Genomic DNA, 18,753 nt, shown 5'->3' with positions numbered 1-18,753 from the left:
GCTGATTTAACCCCCAGAGCAACCACTGAAAAGATAACTAAAAGAATATTTGCCAAAAGAAATGAGAGAAAAATCAAAATGACACACTAGAAAATATCCAGTAACTTATTTTTAATGTTTATTTTTGAGACAGAGAGAGAGAGAGAGAGAGAGAGACAGAGAGAGCGAGGGAAAGGCAGACAGAAGGAGACACAGAATCTGAAGCAGGCTCCAGACTAGGAGCTGTCAGCACAGAGCCTGATGTGGGGATTGAACTCATGAACTGTGAGATCATGACCTGAGCTGAAGCTGGACGCTTGACCAACTGAGCCACCCAGGTGCCCCTAGAAAATACCATTATTCAAAAATGAAGGAAGTAATGAAAAAAATGAGGCATAAAAATAATAAGATATATAGAAAACAACAAACTGGAAAAAAAAAACAAAACACCTTACCTTATCAGTAATTATGTTAAATGTAAGTGGATTAAACTACCCAAATAAAAGGTAGAGACTAACAGAATGGATTAAAAAAACATTATCTAAGTACAGTACATATTTTAGATCCAAAGACACAAATAGGTTGAAGGTAAAAGAATGGGAAAATTTATCTTATGCAAATGGTAACCAAAAGAGAGCTAGAATGAAAAAAAAAAAAGAAAAAACACAGCTAGAATGGCTATAATAATATCAGACAAAATGGACTTTAAGATAAAAACTGTTACAAGAGACAAAAACGTGAAATAATGATAAAAAAGGTCAATTCATCATAAAATATAAGAATTATAAACATATCCACACCTAATGAGAGCCCCAAAGTATATGAAGTAAAAACTAATAGTATTGGTGAAAAAGTTTAACAATAATACTGAGAGACTTCAATGTTCCACTTTCAATAAATGGTTAGAACAACTCATCAGAAGATGCAACAAGTAAAACAGAAGATTTGACCAACGTTATAAATCAGCAACAATACAGAGGAAAAAATCTATCTGATAACAGTGAAATACACATTTTTTTCTCAAGTGAACAAGGAACATTTTCCAAGTAGACTAAATGTTAAGCCACAAAATATGTCTCATTAAATACTGAAATCATACAATGTATCTTCTCTAACCATAATGAAAAGTAAGTAGAAACCAATATAGAAATAAATTGGGAAATTTACAAATATGTGGAAATTAAACATTCTTTTTTTAACTGTATTTATTTTGAGAGGGAGCGGGAGACTGTGCATAAGAGGGGGAGGGGGAGAGAGTAGGGTGGGAGGAGAGAGTGGGGTGGGGGGAGAGGGAGAGAGGTGGGGGGAGAGGGGGAGAGAGAGACAGAGAGACACGGAATCCCAAGCAGGCTCTGCACTGTCAGCACAGAGCCTGATGGGGTGCTCTAACTTACAAACTGAGAGATCATGACCTGAGCAGAAACCAAGAGAGGGACACTTAACCAACTGAGCCACCCAGGTGCCCCCAATTTAAACACATTCTTAACTATGAGTCGAGGAAAAAATCACAAAGGAAATTACAATATTTTCACATAAATGAAAATGAAGACACAACATACCAAAACTTATGAGTACAGCAACAGTAGTGCTCAGAGAGAAATTTATAGTTGCAAACATCTACTTTAAAAATAAAGATTTCAAATCAATACTCTAACCTTACACCTTAAAGAACTAAAAAGAGAGCAAACTAAACCTAAAGAGAAGAACTAATAATAAGTATAGTAAAGATAAATAAAATAGAGAACAAAAAGACAGTGAAATAATCAACAAAACCAAAGTTCGTTCTTTGGAAAGAACAACAGAATTGACAAATTTTAATCTAGACTAAGAAAAAAAAGAAAATTCATATTACTAAAAGTAGGAATGAATGTGGGGACATTACTATTAATCACAAGGAAATAAAAAGAATTATAATACTATAAATAATTGTATGCCAACAATTAGATAACCCAGATGAAATGAAAAAATTCTTAGAAACATAGAAATTATGAAAACTGATACACGAAGTAGAAAATCTGGAGTAGACATATAACAAGTATGAGTTAATAATTAAAAAAAACTTCCAATAAGGAAAAACTCAGGACCAGATGGCCTTACTAAAGAGTTTTATCAAATGTTTAAAAACTAATTAACACAAATTCTTTACAAACTCTTCCACAAAACTGAAGAGGAGGAAACACTTCTCAAATCATTTCACAGGGCCACAATTACCTTGATATCAAAGACAAATGAAGACATCACAGGAAAATAATACTATAGACCAATATTCTTTATGAATATAGATGTAAACTCTTAAATAAGACACTAGAAACTGAATCCAACAGCATATTAAAATGATTACATACCATGACCAAGTGGTATTTATTCCATAAGTGCAAGTGTGGTTCAACATTAGAAATATAATCAGTATACTACAACACATTAATAGAATAAGGAAAAAAATCCACAAGATAATCTCAATTGATGTAGAGAAAGCATTTGACAAAACTGAACACCCTTTCATGATAAAAACATTCAGAAAAATAGATATAAATAGAAGGCAACTTCCCCAATCTGATAAAGGGCATCTATGAAAAACCCATAGTTAATATCCTACTTTTAGATAAAAGACTGAAAGCTTTCTCCTAAGATCAAGATGAAGGATGTCTTCATTCACCACTTCTTTTCAACATTGTACTGGAAGTTCTAGCCAGGGAAATTAGACAAGAAAAGAAATAAAAGCTATCCAAATTGGGAAGAAGAAATAAAACTTCTTCATAGAGGGCATAATGTTATACATACAAAATCCTTTAACCCACAGAAAGAACTATTAAAGCCAATAAATTCAGCAAAGTTGCAGGATACATGAGGAACTCACAAAAATTGGTTGTATTTTTGTACACTAACACTGAAAAATTTTTTAAAATTTCAATAAAAGAAATCTCATTTACAATAGCATCAAAGGGAATAAAAAATTAAGGAATAAATTTAATTAAGGAGGTGCAGGACTTGTACACTGAAAATTACAAAAAAAAAAAGACATAAAGAAATGGAAAGATGTATATTGTAAACATGGCAATATTACCTTAAGGGATCCCCAGATTCAATATGAACCCTACAAAATCCCAACAGATTTTTTTTTTTGCAAAAATAGAAAAACCCATCTCAAAATTCATATGGAAACTTAAGGTCTCCCTGTAGCCAAAATAATCTTGAAAAAGAAAGTTGGAGGATGCACACTTTCTCATTTGAAAACTTACTTAAAAGGTACAGTATTCAAAACAGTGTAATCCTGGCATAAGGATAAACATATAAATCAATGGCATAGAATTCAGAGTTCAGAAATAAACCCTGTTACATTTAAGGTTAATAGAAAGAATAGTTTTTTCAACAAATTGTGTCAGAACAACTGGATATCCACATTCAAAAAAATGAAGTTGGATCCTTATCTCATACCACATACAAAAATTATTTCAAAATCAATGAAAGCCCTAAATATAAGAGCTAAAATGACAAACATGCTTAGAAGAAAACATAGGAATAAGTATTCATTACCTTCTATTTGGTAATAGATTCTTAGATATGCTATCAAAAGTATTGGAAACAAAGAAAATTTACAAAAGATTTCATCAAAATTAAAAACTTCTTTGTATAAAAGGGCATTACTGATAAAAGTAGAAAAGATGATCTATAGAATGGGAGGAAACATTTGCAAATGATCTGCTAACGGTCTAGTACCCAAAATATGTAAAGAACACTTACAACTCAACAACAGAAGACAATCCATTTAAAAACAACCTCATTTTTTTAGTTTTTATTTATTTATTTTGAGACAGAGAGCATGAACAGGGAGGGGCAGAGAGAGGGAAAGACAGAATCCCAAGCAGGATCCACACCATCAGTGCAGAGCCCCACGGGGGAGTTCAAACACACAAACCGCGGATCATGGAGTCAGAAGCTTAATGGACTGAGCCACCCAGATGTCTTTAAAAACAACCTCATTTTTTAAAAGAGGCAAAAGACTTGAATAGACCAGTCTTCTAAAAAGATATACAAATGGCCAATAAACAACAATAAAAGCTGCTCATCATCATTAGTCATTAGAGAAATGCAAATCCAAACCACAATGAAATACCACTTCACACCCACTCAATGGCTATAGTTGTTTGTTTTTTTTTTTTCTTTAAGGAAAATAACAAACGTTGTTGAGCATGTAGTACAACTAGAAACCTCATCCACCACTGCTGGGTATGTAAAATGATAGATCTCAGTAGACAACAGTTTGTGTGGTTCCTCAAAAAGTTAAACAGAATTATCACATGACTCAACAATTCTATTCCTAGGTGTACATGCAAGAGAATTGAAAAGTGGTGTTCAAACAAAAACTTGTACACATATGTTCATACCAACATTATTTTAATAACCAAAAGGTGGAACCAACCCAAATGTCCATCAATTGATCAATGGCTACATAACATGTAGTATATCTACATAATGGAATATTGTGCAGCCATAAAAAGGAGTGCTAATATATGCAACAACATAGATGAACGTTGAAAACATGATGTTAAGCAAAACCAGCCAGACATAAAAAGCCACATATTATATGATTCCGTTTGTATGTAATGTCCAGAGTAGTCAAACCCATAGAGATAGAAAGCAAATTAGTAGTTGCCAGAGGTGGGGAAAGAAGTTATGGGGAGTGACTGCTTAATTGGTATGGGATTTATGGGGGGGAAGTGATAAAATATCCTGGAATTAAATAGAGCTGATGGTTGCACAACACTGTGAATGTACTAAAAGTCAGTGAACTATATACTTTCAAATGGTCAAAATGGTGAATTTTATGTTATGTGAATTTTATTTCAAGTATTTTTAAAAGGAATCCTTCCCTAATCCAGCATAAAAAAAAGTGTTGTCCTATAACATTCTACAAGTTTTATAGTTTTGCCTTTCATATTTAGGTCTCCAGTAATCTTAGAATTGATTTTTGTATACTTTATGAGATAGGTGAACAACATTTTTTTTTTTTTTTTTTTGACACAGACAGCCTATTGTGGCAGCATCATTTATTGAAAAAAGACTTTTTCCACTAGTATGTAGTACAAACTATCATATGTGCCCATATGTGTGTTGGTGTTTGGGGGGGCTTAAATTCTGTTCCAATGGTCTGTTAAATTTTACACCAATGATGCAGTACTTTAATTACATCATTTTAAATCTTGATATTAATAAGGCAGGACTTTCCACTTGGTTCTTTTCCTTATTCAAGAGTATCTTGGTTATTTTTGGCCTTTGCATTTATTCTATATGTATTTTAGAAGCAGTTTGTCAAGTTTCTCTCTTCCTTTCTCAATTTAACACACACACACACACACACACACACACACACACACACACACACCACTTAGAAACTACTAGGATTGTATTTACTATGTTTGTATAGAAAAGTATAAAAAAGTTTTGAAAGGTAACCCTCTGATTTTTAAAAAAAGTGATTACTTCTGGGGCAGCATGAAAGCAAATAAAAAGATGAGGGGATAGTTCAAATGGGTGTTAATCATCTGTTTAATTTTTATTTTTTTCATTTTTCATTTTTAATAAGAATGTATTCATGTATTTTGTACAATTATAGATTTTTTACTAATAAAATCCACGAAAGGGATTATTTCAAAATTAAGACCTGGTCTACACAGTCAACAGTTAGGGAGAAGTAAAAGAATGAACACAATGTCTTGCATACTTAATAATGTCTTGATAATAATTATTTCCTTAATAATAAAGAAGTAGAAGCAGCCACTAACTTTTAAGAATTATAAGCTCTCTTTGAGACAGAAGGAATAGAATGAAGAATTAACTCAGAAAAAATAATTTAAGCAGAGGGACAGATGTTTAGCCTTGATGGTCTTTATTTTAATAAAACAAGAAGCAAGAGAAGAGAATGGGGAAAAGGAGGAGGTGAAAAAAGGTTAAGCTCTGAAAATTGCAATTCATCAATGTGTATGAAGGAGTCAATAAGAGATGAACCCAAGGCTTGCCAAGGAGTAGTGAGGATCCACCTAGAGTAAGCAGATTTATAGTGGGTTAAGTCAGCACAAATGAGAAAAAGAAATGGCAAATCACTTCCAAAGGAAATAACATTCCTTCACTTTTAGAGAATAATCTGTATTCTTATTGTCTTATGCAACTGAGAGCATGGAGGAAACAATTAGTCCCAGTTGATCTCAAACCTTTTGCAGGTATGCTATGTAATTTTGAATGTCAATTATTAAACAACAGAATTTTCCCCTTTAAGGGAAATTGTAATGAGAATGCATAGTTTTTTTTAAGGAACCGTGCTAATTCTTTCAATCTATGTTGTTTTTCTGGTCTATTAATTTGACTGGGTGAATACTTGTAAAAGAAAAAATGGAGTTACAATATCAAACTCAGAACATGTAACCGAAGTATCACTTCTCTTTTTGAACTCTGTGGTCTTTTAAAGTGCCAGTAAGAATACTAATAGAATAAACACATAAACTTGTATTTTGATGTCAAGGAAATTCATAAGTGAGTATACAATGCCCCTTGAATCATTATTTTTACCACTTAAAATTTTGTATTGAAAAAATGTTTAAATTTACAGAAAAGTTAGAAAACTAATCAATAGGAAGATGTTTGGATTTAATTTTGGGTAGGCAGTGAGCAAATTTATAATAATTGGAGCTAGTTTTTCCCAAAGCAGGCATGTATGAAGGGTTACGGCTTCCATAGCTACAATTTGTCAATCTCTGTAGCAGTGCTTTTAGAGTCACTGTCCAGCTTGGTGGTTAGCTCCATCATGTGTACCCTCCTTTCCTGGTAACTTCTGTTTAAAGACCTTCAAGGTAGGCTGTATTTTCCTTTTTTTGTTGTTTTTAAAGTTTTTATTTATTCTTTTAGTAACCTCTATACCCAACATGGGGCTCAAACTCACAACCCTGAGATCAAGGGTTGCATGCTTCTGTGCCTGAGCCAGCCAGGAGCTCTGGGTAGGTTGTATTTTCTAAAAATCCAACTAGACATCCAAATATGCAATATAAGATCTGAATTTATAGTAAAAATAGATTACATATGAATACAAAATAGATTTTCAGAAAATATATATCATGTATCTTTCTAGAGCTTCTGATAATGTTATTTTAGTGGCTATGATTAAGTGTTATAAAAATTTTACTAAGGCACAGAACTATCAAATTAGTGTATCCTGTTCAGTAAGGCATTTGACAAGTCATTCATAAAATTCCTGTGGACAAGACAGACAAAGAAAGTGGGTTTTGATGGCTAGAAGAGACATATATGTTAGCTGGTTAACATATACACATACAAATAACCAGTAGGGTTTCTGTTAGCATGCAAAATGGCCTATCCTAAAAAAAGTTCTATCAGTAACTTCAATGAAAGCATGATTAACATATATGCCGGTAACGGAGCTAGAAAATACAGGTAATATGGCAGATACCGATTTAAAAAAAGATCTTCTTAGGCTAGGTTGATCAGATACATGTAGCAAAACAAAATTTAACAAGAATAAATGTGAAGACCTGCATTTAGATTAAAATTAATGACAAAAAATACAAAAGAATTATGATTCATATTTACAAAGAAAAGCCACACTTTATGATTTTGTCTAGTGAACATGAGGTCGACTATAACATATTTTTTTATAAATGTAAAATTTTAAATCTTCATGATTTTATTTCTTTATAAGGACTATTTATACTTATTAAAATTATTCTCATGTTGTTTGAAATTATTCAGAATTTTTGTTGTTCTCAATGGTATTAATCAGAATCTGTATGAAAATTTGTTTTGCCATATGAACTTGTGTTCCAAGAAAATAAAAAGTATTATCTTGCTGATACCTGCATTTAAGTATCAATTTCTGATAGTTTATATAAACCACTTAAAATACTATCTGCTACATAGCATTAAAAAATTACCTTCTTGGGGCGCCTGGGTGGCTCAGTTGGTTAAGCGTCTGACGTCAGCTCAGGTCATGATCTCACTCACAGTTCGTGAGTTCAAGCCCCGCATCAGGCTCTGTGCCAACAGCTCAGAGCCTGGAGCCTGCTTCGGATTCTGTGTCTACCTCTCTCTCTGCCCCTCCCCTGCTCAACCTCTATCTTTCTCTCTCAAAAAATAAACATTAAAATAATTTAAAAAAAGTTATCTCATCATCATTACTATAGTCACTTAATATATTGGCTTACTACAGGGAAAGAATATGCTGATTATCTGTTTCATGGAAGAGTCCTTACACATCATGGGCATTGATAACCATATCTTGGTTTTTTATATCTGTCTTGTAAACTTAGTTAATGGACAGTCTCATGGAACATATTTAACAAATATTTATACAGTGTATAATATGTTCCAAGCTGTGCTGTATGTTGTATAGATCAATCATATAAACTAAGAGATGTGATACTTGTCCTTATGGACCTTAGAGACTACATATACAGGTATCAAACACATGAATAAGTACACAATTGTAAATTGTGATAAGTGCTATAAAGGAAAAGTATTAGATGCTATAAGAGAAAGTAACTGTAAGAATAATTTAGACTGGAGGAGGCAGATCAAGTCTATGAGAAAGAGATACTTACAATGAAACATAAAGAATAAATAGAAGTCAGCCAGGCAAAGAGTGGGGTTAAGAACGTTTTAGGTAGTGGAGACAGAACATTCCCCAAGGCAAGAAAAAGCTTGATGAAGCTTAGTGAGCAATGAGGAAAGGGAGAAGAATGCTAAGAGAAAGGCCTAGAAAAGTTGGAGAGAGCCAGATCAAGTAGAATCTAGCAGAACAAGTCAAGGAGTTTTAGTTTTATTCTGTATGGAACAAGAATCCATTGAAAGTTACCAGTAGAAAAGTGACATGATTTACTTCATGCTTTAAAAAGTGGACTTGGCTTTGAGAGGAAGAGTAAACTGAAGAGAGGCAAAGGTGGAACTGATGAGACTAGCCACTGAAATAACTTGAGATGAAAGATGATGGTGGATTAGACCAGATTGTTCTCTGGGAATTCATCATGCCAAGTAGTTTCAAAATAGCCACTGATAAATCTCATAGAATTTTCTAGAATAAAATTTGGACTAGTTTTGTACCTCATGAGAACACTAAACAGTTATGATATACTTATAAAACTAGTTCATTTAAGAATATATTCTCTTGTACTATACTGTGAGTTCCTCAAGGGCAGGGCCCAAATCATATATAATCATGTAAAAACTCACAGCATCCAACAGAGTGATATATGCATATTAGTGTCGAGATAAATATTTGGTGAGTGAACGTAATACAAAAGGAAAGGAAAGATAAATATAGATTAGATCTATGAAAAGCTTTAGGGAAGAGGCTGGACTTTAGCCGGCACAAGAATTTTTTAGAATTTTTTTTATTTTTATTAAGTTTTTATTTAAATTCATTAGTTAACATACAGTGTAATATTAATTTCAGGTGTACAAGACAGTGATTCAACAGTTCCATATAGCAACCGGTGTTCATCACAAATGCACTCCTTCATCCCCTCACCTATGTAACCCATTGCTCCACTCACATCAGTTTGTTCTCTATAGTTTTAAGAGCCTGTTCTTGGTTTGCATCTTTCTTTTTCCTCCCCTTTGCTTGTTTGTTTTGTTTCTTAAATTCTACAAGTGAAATCATATGAAACTTGTCTTTTTCTGACTTGTTTTGCTTCACATAATATATATACACACATACATATCACATCGACTTTATCCATTCATCAGTCATTGGACATTTCAGCTGTTTCCATAGTGTGGCTATTGTAGATAATGCTGCTATAAACATTGGAGTGAATGTATCCCTTCAAATCAGCAGTTTTATATCTTTGGGTAAATACCGAGTAGTGAGACTGATGGATTGTAGGGTAGTTCTATTTTTAACTTTTTGAGGAACCTCCATACTGTTTTCCAGAGTAGCTGTACTAGTTCACACTCTCACCAACAGTGCAAGAGGGTTCCCCTTTTTCCACACCCTCACCAACACCTGTTGTTTGTTGTGGCACAAGAATACTTAATCTAAGGGATAGGCCTTGCAACTAAGCTCAACATTTGTGTGCATAGCCCCTTGGAGAGGGGAGGCCACAGTAATCACATTTCCAAAGGAGGTCACCACCTATAAAAATATAAGAACCACTTATTAGGCCTTAAATGATATCTAAAGGTAGAATAAGAAGGAAAAAGAAAGGATTGTTCAACTGGGCAAAGGAAAGAGGAGGTATGAAGAGAGAAATGTGTAAGTAGCATCTGAAAGCTGAGTTGGTATCAGTGAGGTAGTTGACTCCCTAAAATAATGAATGCTTACTTTTATTCAGACACTGAATTAAGTGCTTTTATATCCATTTTCCTATTTGAATATTCACAACTTAGTCATTAAGTAATCATGATGTTAATATCATTGTTCTTCCTATTTTAGAGAAGACTGGGGCTTAGAAAGGAGAAGCACTACACCCAATGTCATAGAGCTACTAACCGATGGATCTGAAAATATATGATGCCAAAATTCATGCTGTTTCATAAAGCACAATGCATATTGCTTCCCAAATATGAAAAAGGTCTTTGTAGTTTATTTTAATATAGCTTTCTACTTATTTTATGATAATAATAGTTAGCTTAATGTAAAACTTATAAAAACATACATTAGCCCAAATAATCATTACTTATTCCTAACACATAGATACATAATTGGGTCACAATATTACTCAAAGGTCAATGCTAGAAAAAAACAATTGGCATCCTAACAAGTCACCCCTTTACAAACAACAGCAGTGTTATAAGCACTTGTTGGTGTTTTTAATTGAAATTTTGAGAAAATCAACAGTCATTTTTAAAGAAGCACATTAGATCCATGGACGTCTTGAGTAAAAATTTTATTTTCTTTTGTAAACATCCATGCATCTTTGTATTCCTTTCACAGGTCAAGAAAAATTGTGAAATACTTTAAAATGGACAAAAATATTAGGTGTCCTGTGTAGTGGACCATTCTGGATTATGTTCACTGTCCAGTCTTTCAGCTATCTTATAACTCAAACTTGCAGAAAATAGTAATGTAACTGGTTTTTGTCCAAATGATTCTTTTATACAAGAGAAGTGCAATGGGCTGCTTTGCAGATAACAACTAAAGTGTTGCATCTATTTGTAAATTTCATTTACATTCATTTAGTTCTTAATGTTTACATATTTGTGTCCTTTGAGTTTTCCTGTGAACCAGTTGTAATACCTTTCTGGTTCCTTCAATAATTAATTAATGAAATAACAATATTGATATGTATTCATTTAGTATTTGTAATAAAGTTATGATTTTAACTTTAAAAATTATTCATTGACAGTTTTAAATTAAGGGAAGCCTAGGTTGCTCAGTTGGTTAGGCATCCAACCACGGCTCAGGTCATGATCTGGAGGTCCATGGGTTCCAGCCCTGCATCAGATCTGTGCTGACAGCTCGGAGCCTGGAGCCTGCTTCAGATTTTGTGTGTCTCTCTCTTTTTGCCCCTCCCTTGCTCATGCTCTGTCTCTCTCTATCTCTCAAGAATAAATATTTTTTAAAAAGTTTTAAATTAAAAATTGTTTTTAAAAATGTTTATTCATTTTTGAGAGAGAGACAGAGCATGAGCCGGGAGGGGCAGAGAGAGAGGGAGACACAGAATCCAAAGGAGGCTCCAGGCTCCCAGCTGTCAGCACGGAGCCCAATGTGGGGCTTGAACTCATGAACTGCAAAATCATGACCTGAGCTGAAGTCAGACGCTTAACTGACTAAGCCACCCGGAGGCCCCTTCTTTAACAGTTTGAGAGATCATCCACCAATATGCCCAATGAATTCAACTAATAGGACCAGATAAACCACACTGCTGGAGGAGTACACTTTCAAGCACTTGCTTAAGCCCACAGGTATCTTTTTGTCACAACCACAGGTAAATCCCGAATGCCAACAGAATTCTATTTTTTCTTTTGTTCATTTGTTTTGTTTCCTGAATTTCACATGAGAGTGAAATCACATGGTATTTGTCTTTCTCTGACTTATTTCACTCAGGATTATACTTTATAGCTCCATCCACATCACTGCAAATGGCAAGATTTCATTCTTTTTCATGGCTGAATAATGTTCCATAAATGTCTGTTCATGTTTTCTGTCCATTTTTAATTGGATCTCCCTAAGGATTTTAAGCCAAATTTCACTTTATTACTTTTTATTTTCTTCGTTTTTCCCCCCTCTCATTTTATATCCATATTAGTGACTGAGATAGATTTTTTTTGAACATCCATGGTCTAAATTATTACTGTTTAGTTATACTGTATTTATTTATTTTTTAAAAAATTTTTAAGGTTTTTATTTTAATTTTTTTTTTAATAGTTAGCTATACTTAACAGTTTAATCTTTTCTGGCCTGGAGCTTTTTACAAACTATCGTATAGACAGTGACTAAAACAAGTGATAATGTATCCTTCTAAGCTTTTATTTGAAGATTAGTAATCTCAGAAATTGTATCAAGACTCACATCTCTAAATGGTATTAATGAGAACATAATGAAGGAAAAGAAAATCAGGAGAAAAATCATGAGGCAAAAAGCGAGGTTAATTAAATATTAGTTTGACCAATTTGTTTGGATTTTTAAGACTTAAAGTGATCCTTTTAATGGCTTATCTTAATTGAGCCAGGTAATTTATTTAAAGGTATTTGATAAAATTACTAAAGGAAAATAATAATTTCTGAGCAATGAATTTCTTGGGGTTGTGTGATAAATGCTCTTTGTCACATATGACAGAATCTTAATGATATTAAGAGTATTTTAGGTATAGGAGAAACTCTATTAAATTCCTTGATGGAATATGCTCAGTGGCACTTACACTTTTAGAAAAAAGTATGCTGAAGATCCTTCAGAATAAAACACATCTTCCATAAAATGTTATACCTATCTCCAAGGATAGGAGGTAGGCCGTATGCTTGCAAAATCATTAACGCAAAAGCCTATTGTCTTACCCGTTCATCTGTACTGTCTGTTGCATGATGGGAATAATTGATGAGACCAGGAATGGGCTGCTCACCGTGTGCCATGATAACAGCTGGACTGGTGTAGAATGGATGCTTCTAATGCACAACACATAACAACTATGAGTACAGTGACAGGAAAACATGAAACTATACAAGCAAAATGACTGGAAAGGAAAAGGTGAAAACAAATGAAACAATGAAATGCCAAAAATTCTCAAATGTAGAATGACAATATCAGCTTAGACTTCAAATGTTGTAAGCTTTTTCTTAAGATGGAAATTGACGGCACTTTTTACTCTTTTAATTAAGAGTAAAAGAGAAGATACAATGATTTAAAAATGTACCTATTTAATCAGTTCCATAAAAACAAAATGAAACAAAACAAAGCAAAAATCACATACAACATAACTACTTACTAGTCTTAAGTAAAGACTTAATGGACCACTGAATAGATGTGGAGACAAAGTCATTTGGTCTTCAGTGAAAGAACCACTTACTGGTGGTGTAAAAGGATACCTTAAAAAGATCTCTACGATCCTTTACAATTTATGTGTTGTCAAAAATCCCCTCAAGTTATGTTCATAACCAAAATACCTGGATGACTCTTGAAACTTTAGGAATTACTTCATATAGTAAGATTAGGTTTTTAATCTTTATGCTTTCAATGAACAATCATTATTCTCAGAAGTGATATGTTACTTTCTGAAGATTTTAAAGCATATTGGGTGGATTATACTAAATATGAATAATAATGTAGATGATGTTCTATGACTAAGGTGACTAAATTTATCCAAGTACCACATGGTACTCTATTTACTACCAGAATTGCCCACAGAGAATCTGTAATACTTGGTACTATTCTAATAATATTACTTTATTAAGTAAAAAATGCAAATACATTGTATCTTATTTCCTCTCTGTAGTACTTGGGTAATTTGGGTCAAGAAATATTTAAATAAGTGTTAATTGCTGAAAAACTCTGTCTTTAAAAAAATCTTTATTAACCTTTCTCAACTAATTTTAAAATTATCTAAGGTCTCTTACCTTCAGTTTGCTGCTCCTTTATGAATTTGTGAATATTTGATGTTTTAAATATAAAAATATTATATATTTAATATGATCACAAAAATGACATTTCTGGAGAGTTCTTAAAATGTCACATTGTTTATCATTACAGCTATACTTCAATAGGTAACAGCAATATTTTTAATGCCTCACAACTGAGAACAAACTTCAGTGCTTTCAACGAGTCTATCTACATTATGGAGGGAACATAGCTGTGAAGTGTCATAAATACCTTAGTTCTTTTTTAAGGATGCCTTGAAGATGTACTGAACTTATGAAAAAAATGGGACGGAAAGAGGGATGAAATCAGTACATTTACCTGTGGTTCCTTTAGATCTTTGGGTCTTTGTCAGCGGGCTTACCTTGGCAGCAATTGCTGCTGCAGTTATATGTGATGAAGAACTATCCTCTGTTGAAGCAACACCACTGTCTTTCTTCTCTTCTTCCTCTTCCTCACACTGAACCCCTTTGTCTTCTGTCTGCTTATGGGGGCTAGTTGTGGGAGGAGGGGAAAGAGGAGGTGGTGGGGAAGGTAAATCTTCAAGTTCATCATGCACTTCCTTTACTTTTACAATGGCATCACGTAAAAGGTCAATGGCATGAGGTAGAGCTGGCAGTATAAACTGAAAGCATTCCTGTATACAAGAGGAAGAAAAAAAAAAAATGAAGATAAAACACCTTTACAGGCATATAAAATGGTAGCAATCACATTTATTTGTGATTTTGGATCTATGTTTCTTTCTGTCAGTCTTAAGAATAAATCATATTTAAGGTACTGTCTTTGTAATATGAAATATGAAGTAAACACTGTATATATTAAAGTATTCTCTGTAAGCTGTAGAACTACAGTAATGTATAAGCCTAGAGTACATTTTTCTTACAGTAAAATTTCTATACAACTTTGGGTCTTAAAGAGGCATTATGAGAAAGGCAGGAAACAGTTTTCACCTTTCTAGTTAGAGCAGAGTACCAGAATTAACAAACCAATTGAGGACTGACTTAATTTATTTGGAGAGCTAACGTTCTGACTACCATCATAAAATACAGCTAGGCAACATTGTGCAATATTGAAAAATAGATATGAGTTTGTACAGAGCACTGCATAAAAATCACTATAGTCTCCTGCTCAAGTGTCCACTGTTACCTGTAATGTATCACCAAAAGAGAATAGGTAGAACTTTAAAACCAGAACATAGGGCCAGATATGTCTGGGGAATGTATCTGGACAGAGGTTTTTCTCTTTTAAAATAACTTACCTTAAAATCTAAGATATAAAGAAATGTCTTAAAATTTACAGAGGGTTATGGGAATATCTGTAAGGGTGCCTAATCTTTTGACTTCTCTTTGTATGGTTCAATCACCTTAGAGATAAAGATTATACGGCAAAGAATTTAACCTTGACTAACGAGAGGTCTGGCCTTTACTCTCAGCTTTTGGGAGGTGAACTCTAGTTCCTGGTCTCACCTAAAAGGAATGTCGCTGATTGCCTGGGTGATCTGCCCACTGGACAATCTAATAATGTGGATTATTATGAGGATTTAGGGAAACATGGGGTCAGTTTGGCCTCTGGAAGAAACTGGAGACTAAAGACAGTTTTTCCTCTGGGAAGGGTTAGACTAAAGGTCAACCATATGGGTAATATGTGATCAAGTCCCAGTAAAAACTCTGGACATCAAAGACAAAGGTGAGTGTGCCTACTTAGTGATATTCTGTGTGTACTGTCTCATATTATGGCCAAGAAGAGGTAATGCTATCCCTGACTCCATGGGAGAGGATGAACAGAAGTTCCTCATTTGAGGAACCTCTCAGAGTTTGCCCTATATGCTACTTCTCTTGGTTGATTTCAATCTGTATTCTTTCCCTGTAATACACCATAACTTTGAGTTTAGCAGCTTTCAATGAGTTCTGTGAGTGCTTCTAGTGAATTATTAAAATTGAGGGTAGTTTTATGGTGCCAGAAGTGAGGGGAGTCTCGTGGAGTGCTCCACATTTATAGCTGGCTAACTTTTGCAGTTGGCCCAAACTCCTTACAGTTGGTGTTAGAAATGAAACTCAGTAGAAAGATCTTGACTCATGTGATCATGAAGCATGATCTGGGAAGAGAACGGAAGAGGGTGGGGATGATGAATCTTTAGAGCCTGGATAAACACAGGATCATGCACAGTATGCAATTGTAACTGTGCTATGATTAGTTATTGGAGATAAAAGTTAGCAATGGAATTTTGAAATGAAAGATGCAACTTTTAAGGAGTTGTATTGGATGCATAGATTAACAAGGTAAATATACAATCTCTTGGCTATTGTTATCTGTACTAACTAAAACAAAATGGAGAACGTAGGGGTGGATCCTAAGGTTGCACCAAGCTTAGATTCTGGCTTATCTGACATATAGCTGCTAGCCCCTGAGCTGCTTCCAAAGAAAAATGTTACGCTGAAGGAATAAATAGTAATAAAGTTAGATTTATTCATTAGAGAATGGGGAAAAGAGAAATGGGAGACACAAGGGACTTGTCCTGTCAGGGTAGAAATACTTAAATGATTATTAAGAAATGGATGAATAAAGTGAGTACTGTTGGAGGTAAAAGAAAGGTCTTAATGTAGCACCATTATGGGTTGAGCAGACAGATGGGGAGCACTGGTCTCCCAACATTAAAGGGTCCTAAACAAATCTAAATTTACCCTAGTTTGAAGGAATTTTAAAAGCTAGAAGGCATAGATAACTAAAAGAAACCTCACCTTGAATCACCTTAAGTGAGGGTCCCAAATCTAATCAATAAAAGTCTAGACCAAAGAGTCTGAATCCCTTGGTCCAACCCAAGCCTAGAGATCCAAGGCCATATACACACAAATGGATAAAATGGTCATGGGAGGGAGATCCTTTTCTAGGATTCCTTGACATGGCACTACTCACGTACTGTGATTCTAACACCTGTTGAAGTTCTAATGAGGGGATACAGTTAGACGGGAATTATACAGAGATACAACAGTTGATGGAATTATGGTGAAAGTTGGGATGAAAATTAGAATGTCTGAACAGTGAACTTTATATGAAGTGGTCAGTCTCCTTCACTGGAATGTATTATGGGGATGAATATTATGTTTGACTGGATAATTCTTCCCCTACCTAGTACTGTAAAACAAAGCATATAAATCCACTCTTCCACTAACATAGATTGTACATGTCAAGTGGGAACAAGTAAGATTGCCTGAGTCAACACAGGTTATTAATTGAAGAAGGGAAAAACAAATCAGCTTGATGGGCTGAACTGCATGTTTGCCCCTATGTTTGGGTTTTTACCAACTGATAGGAAGTGTCCAGGGGCCTGGTGGAGTGCAAACTAGGTCTATAGCAAAAACCTGTGAATGCCACCTAAAAACAACTGCTGGGATTTGGGACCAGAAAATTGCCATTTGAGGGGCATTTACTAGCTTGCTATTGGATTTATAATTGAGACTACCCTATGACTGAAGAACATAAAATTATCTTGAAACCTGAAATATCCGTAATGTTTTAGGTAATAGTAGAGAAATGCTCTAATGGGAAGGCAATGCCCAGGAGAGTTCCATAATAAAATGGAAATGGTGCATATAGGATCATGCTACCAGGAGAATGCAAGGAGGTACTCACGAGCAGGTAGCCTCTTTTCACCTAGGGCCGACTTCGGAACCACCTGAGGAGCTGCTGGATCCTATGGCCACTTGGGCCACTTGGGCGGTGCCCTATAAACAGCTTTCTACTGATCAACAAAGAGCTGCTTGGTTTATGGATGGCAATTCCAAGGTGAAGGGACAGCATCCTGTTTGGAAGGCCGCCACTCTGATTGAAGAAGGTAAAAACAAATCAGCTCGATGGGCTGAACTGCATGGTGTTTGCCCCTATGTTTGGGTTTTTACCAACTCATAGGAAGTGTCCAGGAGCTTGGTCATATGGTTAGGCAGAAGGGCAATGGAAAATTGGTCTATCAAAGGGATGCCTGTATAGGACATGGAAATTACTCCGGGAATAGAAGGGGTATATTAAAGTAGAATACGTTAATCCCCATCAGAAAAACCCCCTTTCAGAATGGGAAGTTAACTGGAACTCGTGAGCAGATATCCGAGCATGCACGCTTGACATGGCACCTGGGCCCATGAGATGAATGGACAATGGGGGGCTGCAACAATGCAGAGATGGGCTGAATTGATAAATTTCTCTTGTACCCTCTGAGGCACAAAATGCCAACAAGAACTGTTCTGTCTGCTAACAAAAAAGACAGCAGAAAGCTATATGGCAGATTCCATAGGGGAAGGTCCTACACATAGCTAGCAAGTTGGACTGATGTTGCTAGTCTCTGGAGGCTACAAATGAGTCCTAACAGGAATAGACATTTACTTGGGACTGGGCTTTGCTTACCCAATGGTAGATACAAATGCTCAGTGTACTATGAAAGGACTAGGGCAGAAAATATTGTACCAATGACTGTAGAGTCACATTTCTTTAGACCAAGGTACACACTTTCATATTCAGAGCAATGATTTGATAGAAAATTTGAATGGGCAATGGAAACATTTGTTGTCTAAAAAAGGAAGAGCATGGCTTACATACTCTCATTAGTGTGTGGTCACATTCAACATGAGGGAGGCCAAGGGAGGGTCCCCACTAAATACAGTCCTCTACCTTTCTGGAGAAGAGAGGGTTGGGGGGTGATGTTGGTAAGA

General features: G+C 34.8%; 1 protein-coding gene across 15 annotated transcripts in view; it reads right to left on the bottom strand.

Annotated features, from left to right (window-relative positions):
• Window positions 1–18,753, bottom strand: part of GPHN (gephyrin) — a 609,447-nt gene that overhangs the window by 216,980 nt on the left and 373,714 nt on the right. For 8 of the 15 annotated variants that reach the window (XM_019451514.2, XM_019451516.2, XM_019451519.2 and 5 more), the window contains 2 exons: window positions 14,418–14,690; window positions 12,979–13,086 (listed from right to left, as the gene is read on the bottom strand). In XM_019451514.2, coding sequence (XP_019307059.1) covers window positions 12,979–13,086; window positions 14,418–14,690 — 381 coding nt within the window. The remainder of the gene's footprint in view (window positions 1–12,978; window positions 13,087–14,417; window positions 14,691–18,753) is intronic. The other 7 variants (XM_019451520.2, XM_019451525.2, XM_053889514.1 and 4 more) reach the window with 1 other exon arrangement.

Source organism: Panthera pardus, unplaced genomic scaffold, assembly GCF_024362965.1.
Source record: "Panthera pardus isolate Hobbes unplaced genomic scaffold, ASM2436296v1 HiC_scaffold_24, whole genome shotgun sequence".
In the NCBI taxonomy this organism is placed as follows: domain Eukaryota; kingdom Metazoa; phylum Chordata; class Mammalia; order Carnivora; family Felidae; genus Panthera; species Panthera pardus.
The sequence above is the reverse complement of the archived record's forward strand: the minus strand, read 5'-3'. Positions and strand labels throughout refer to the sequence as shown.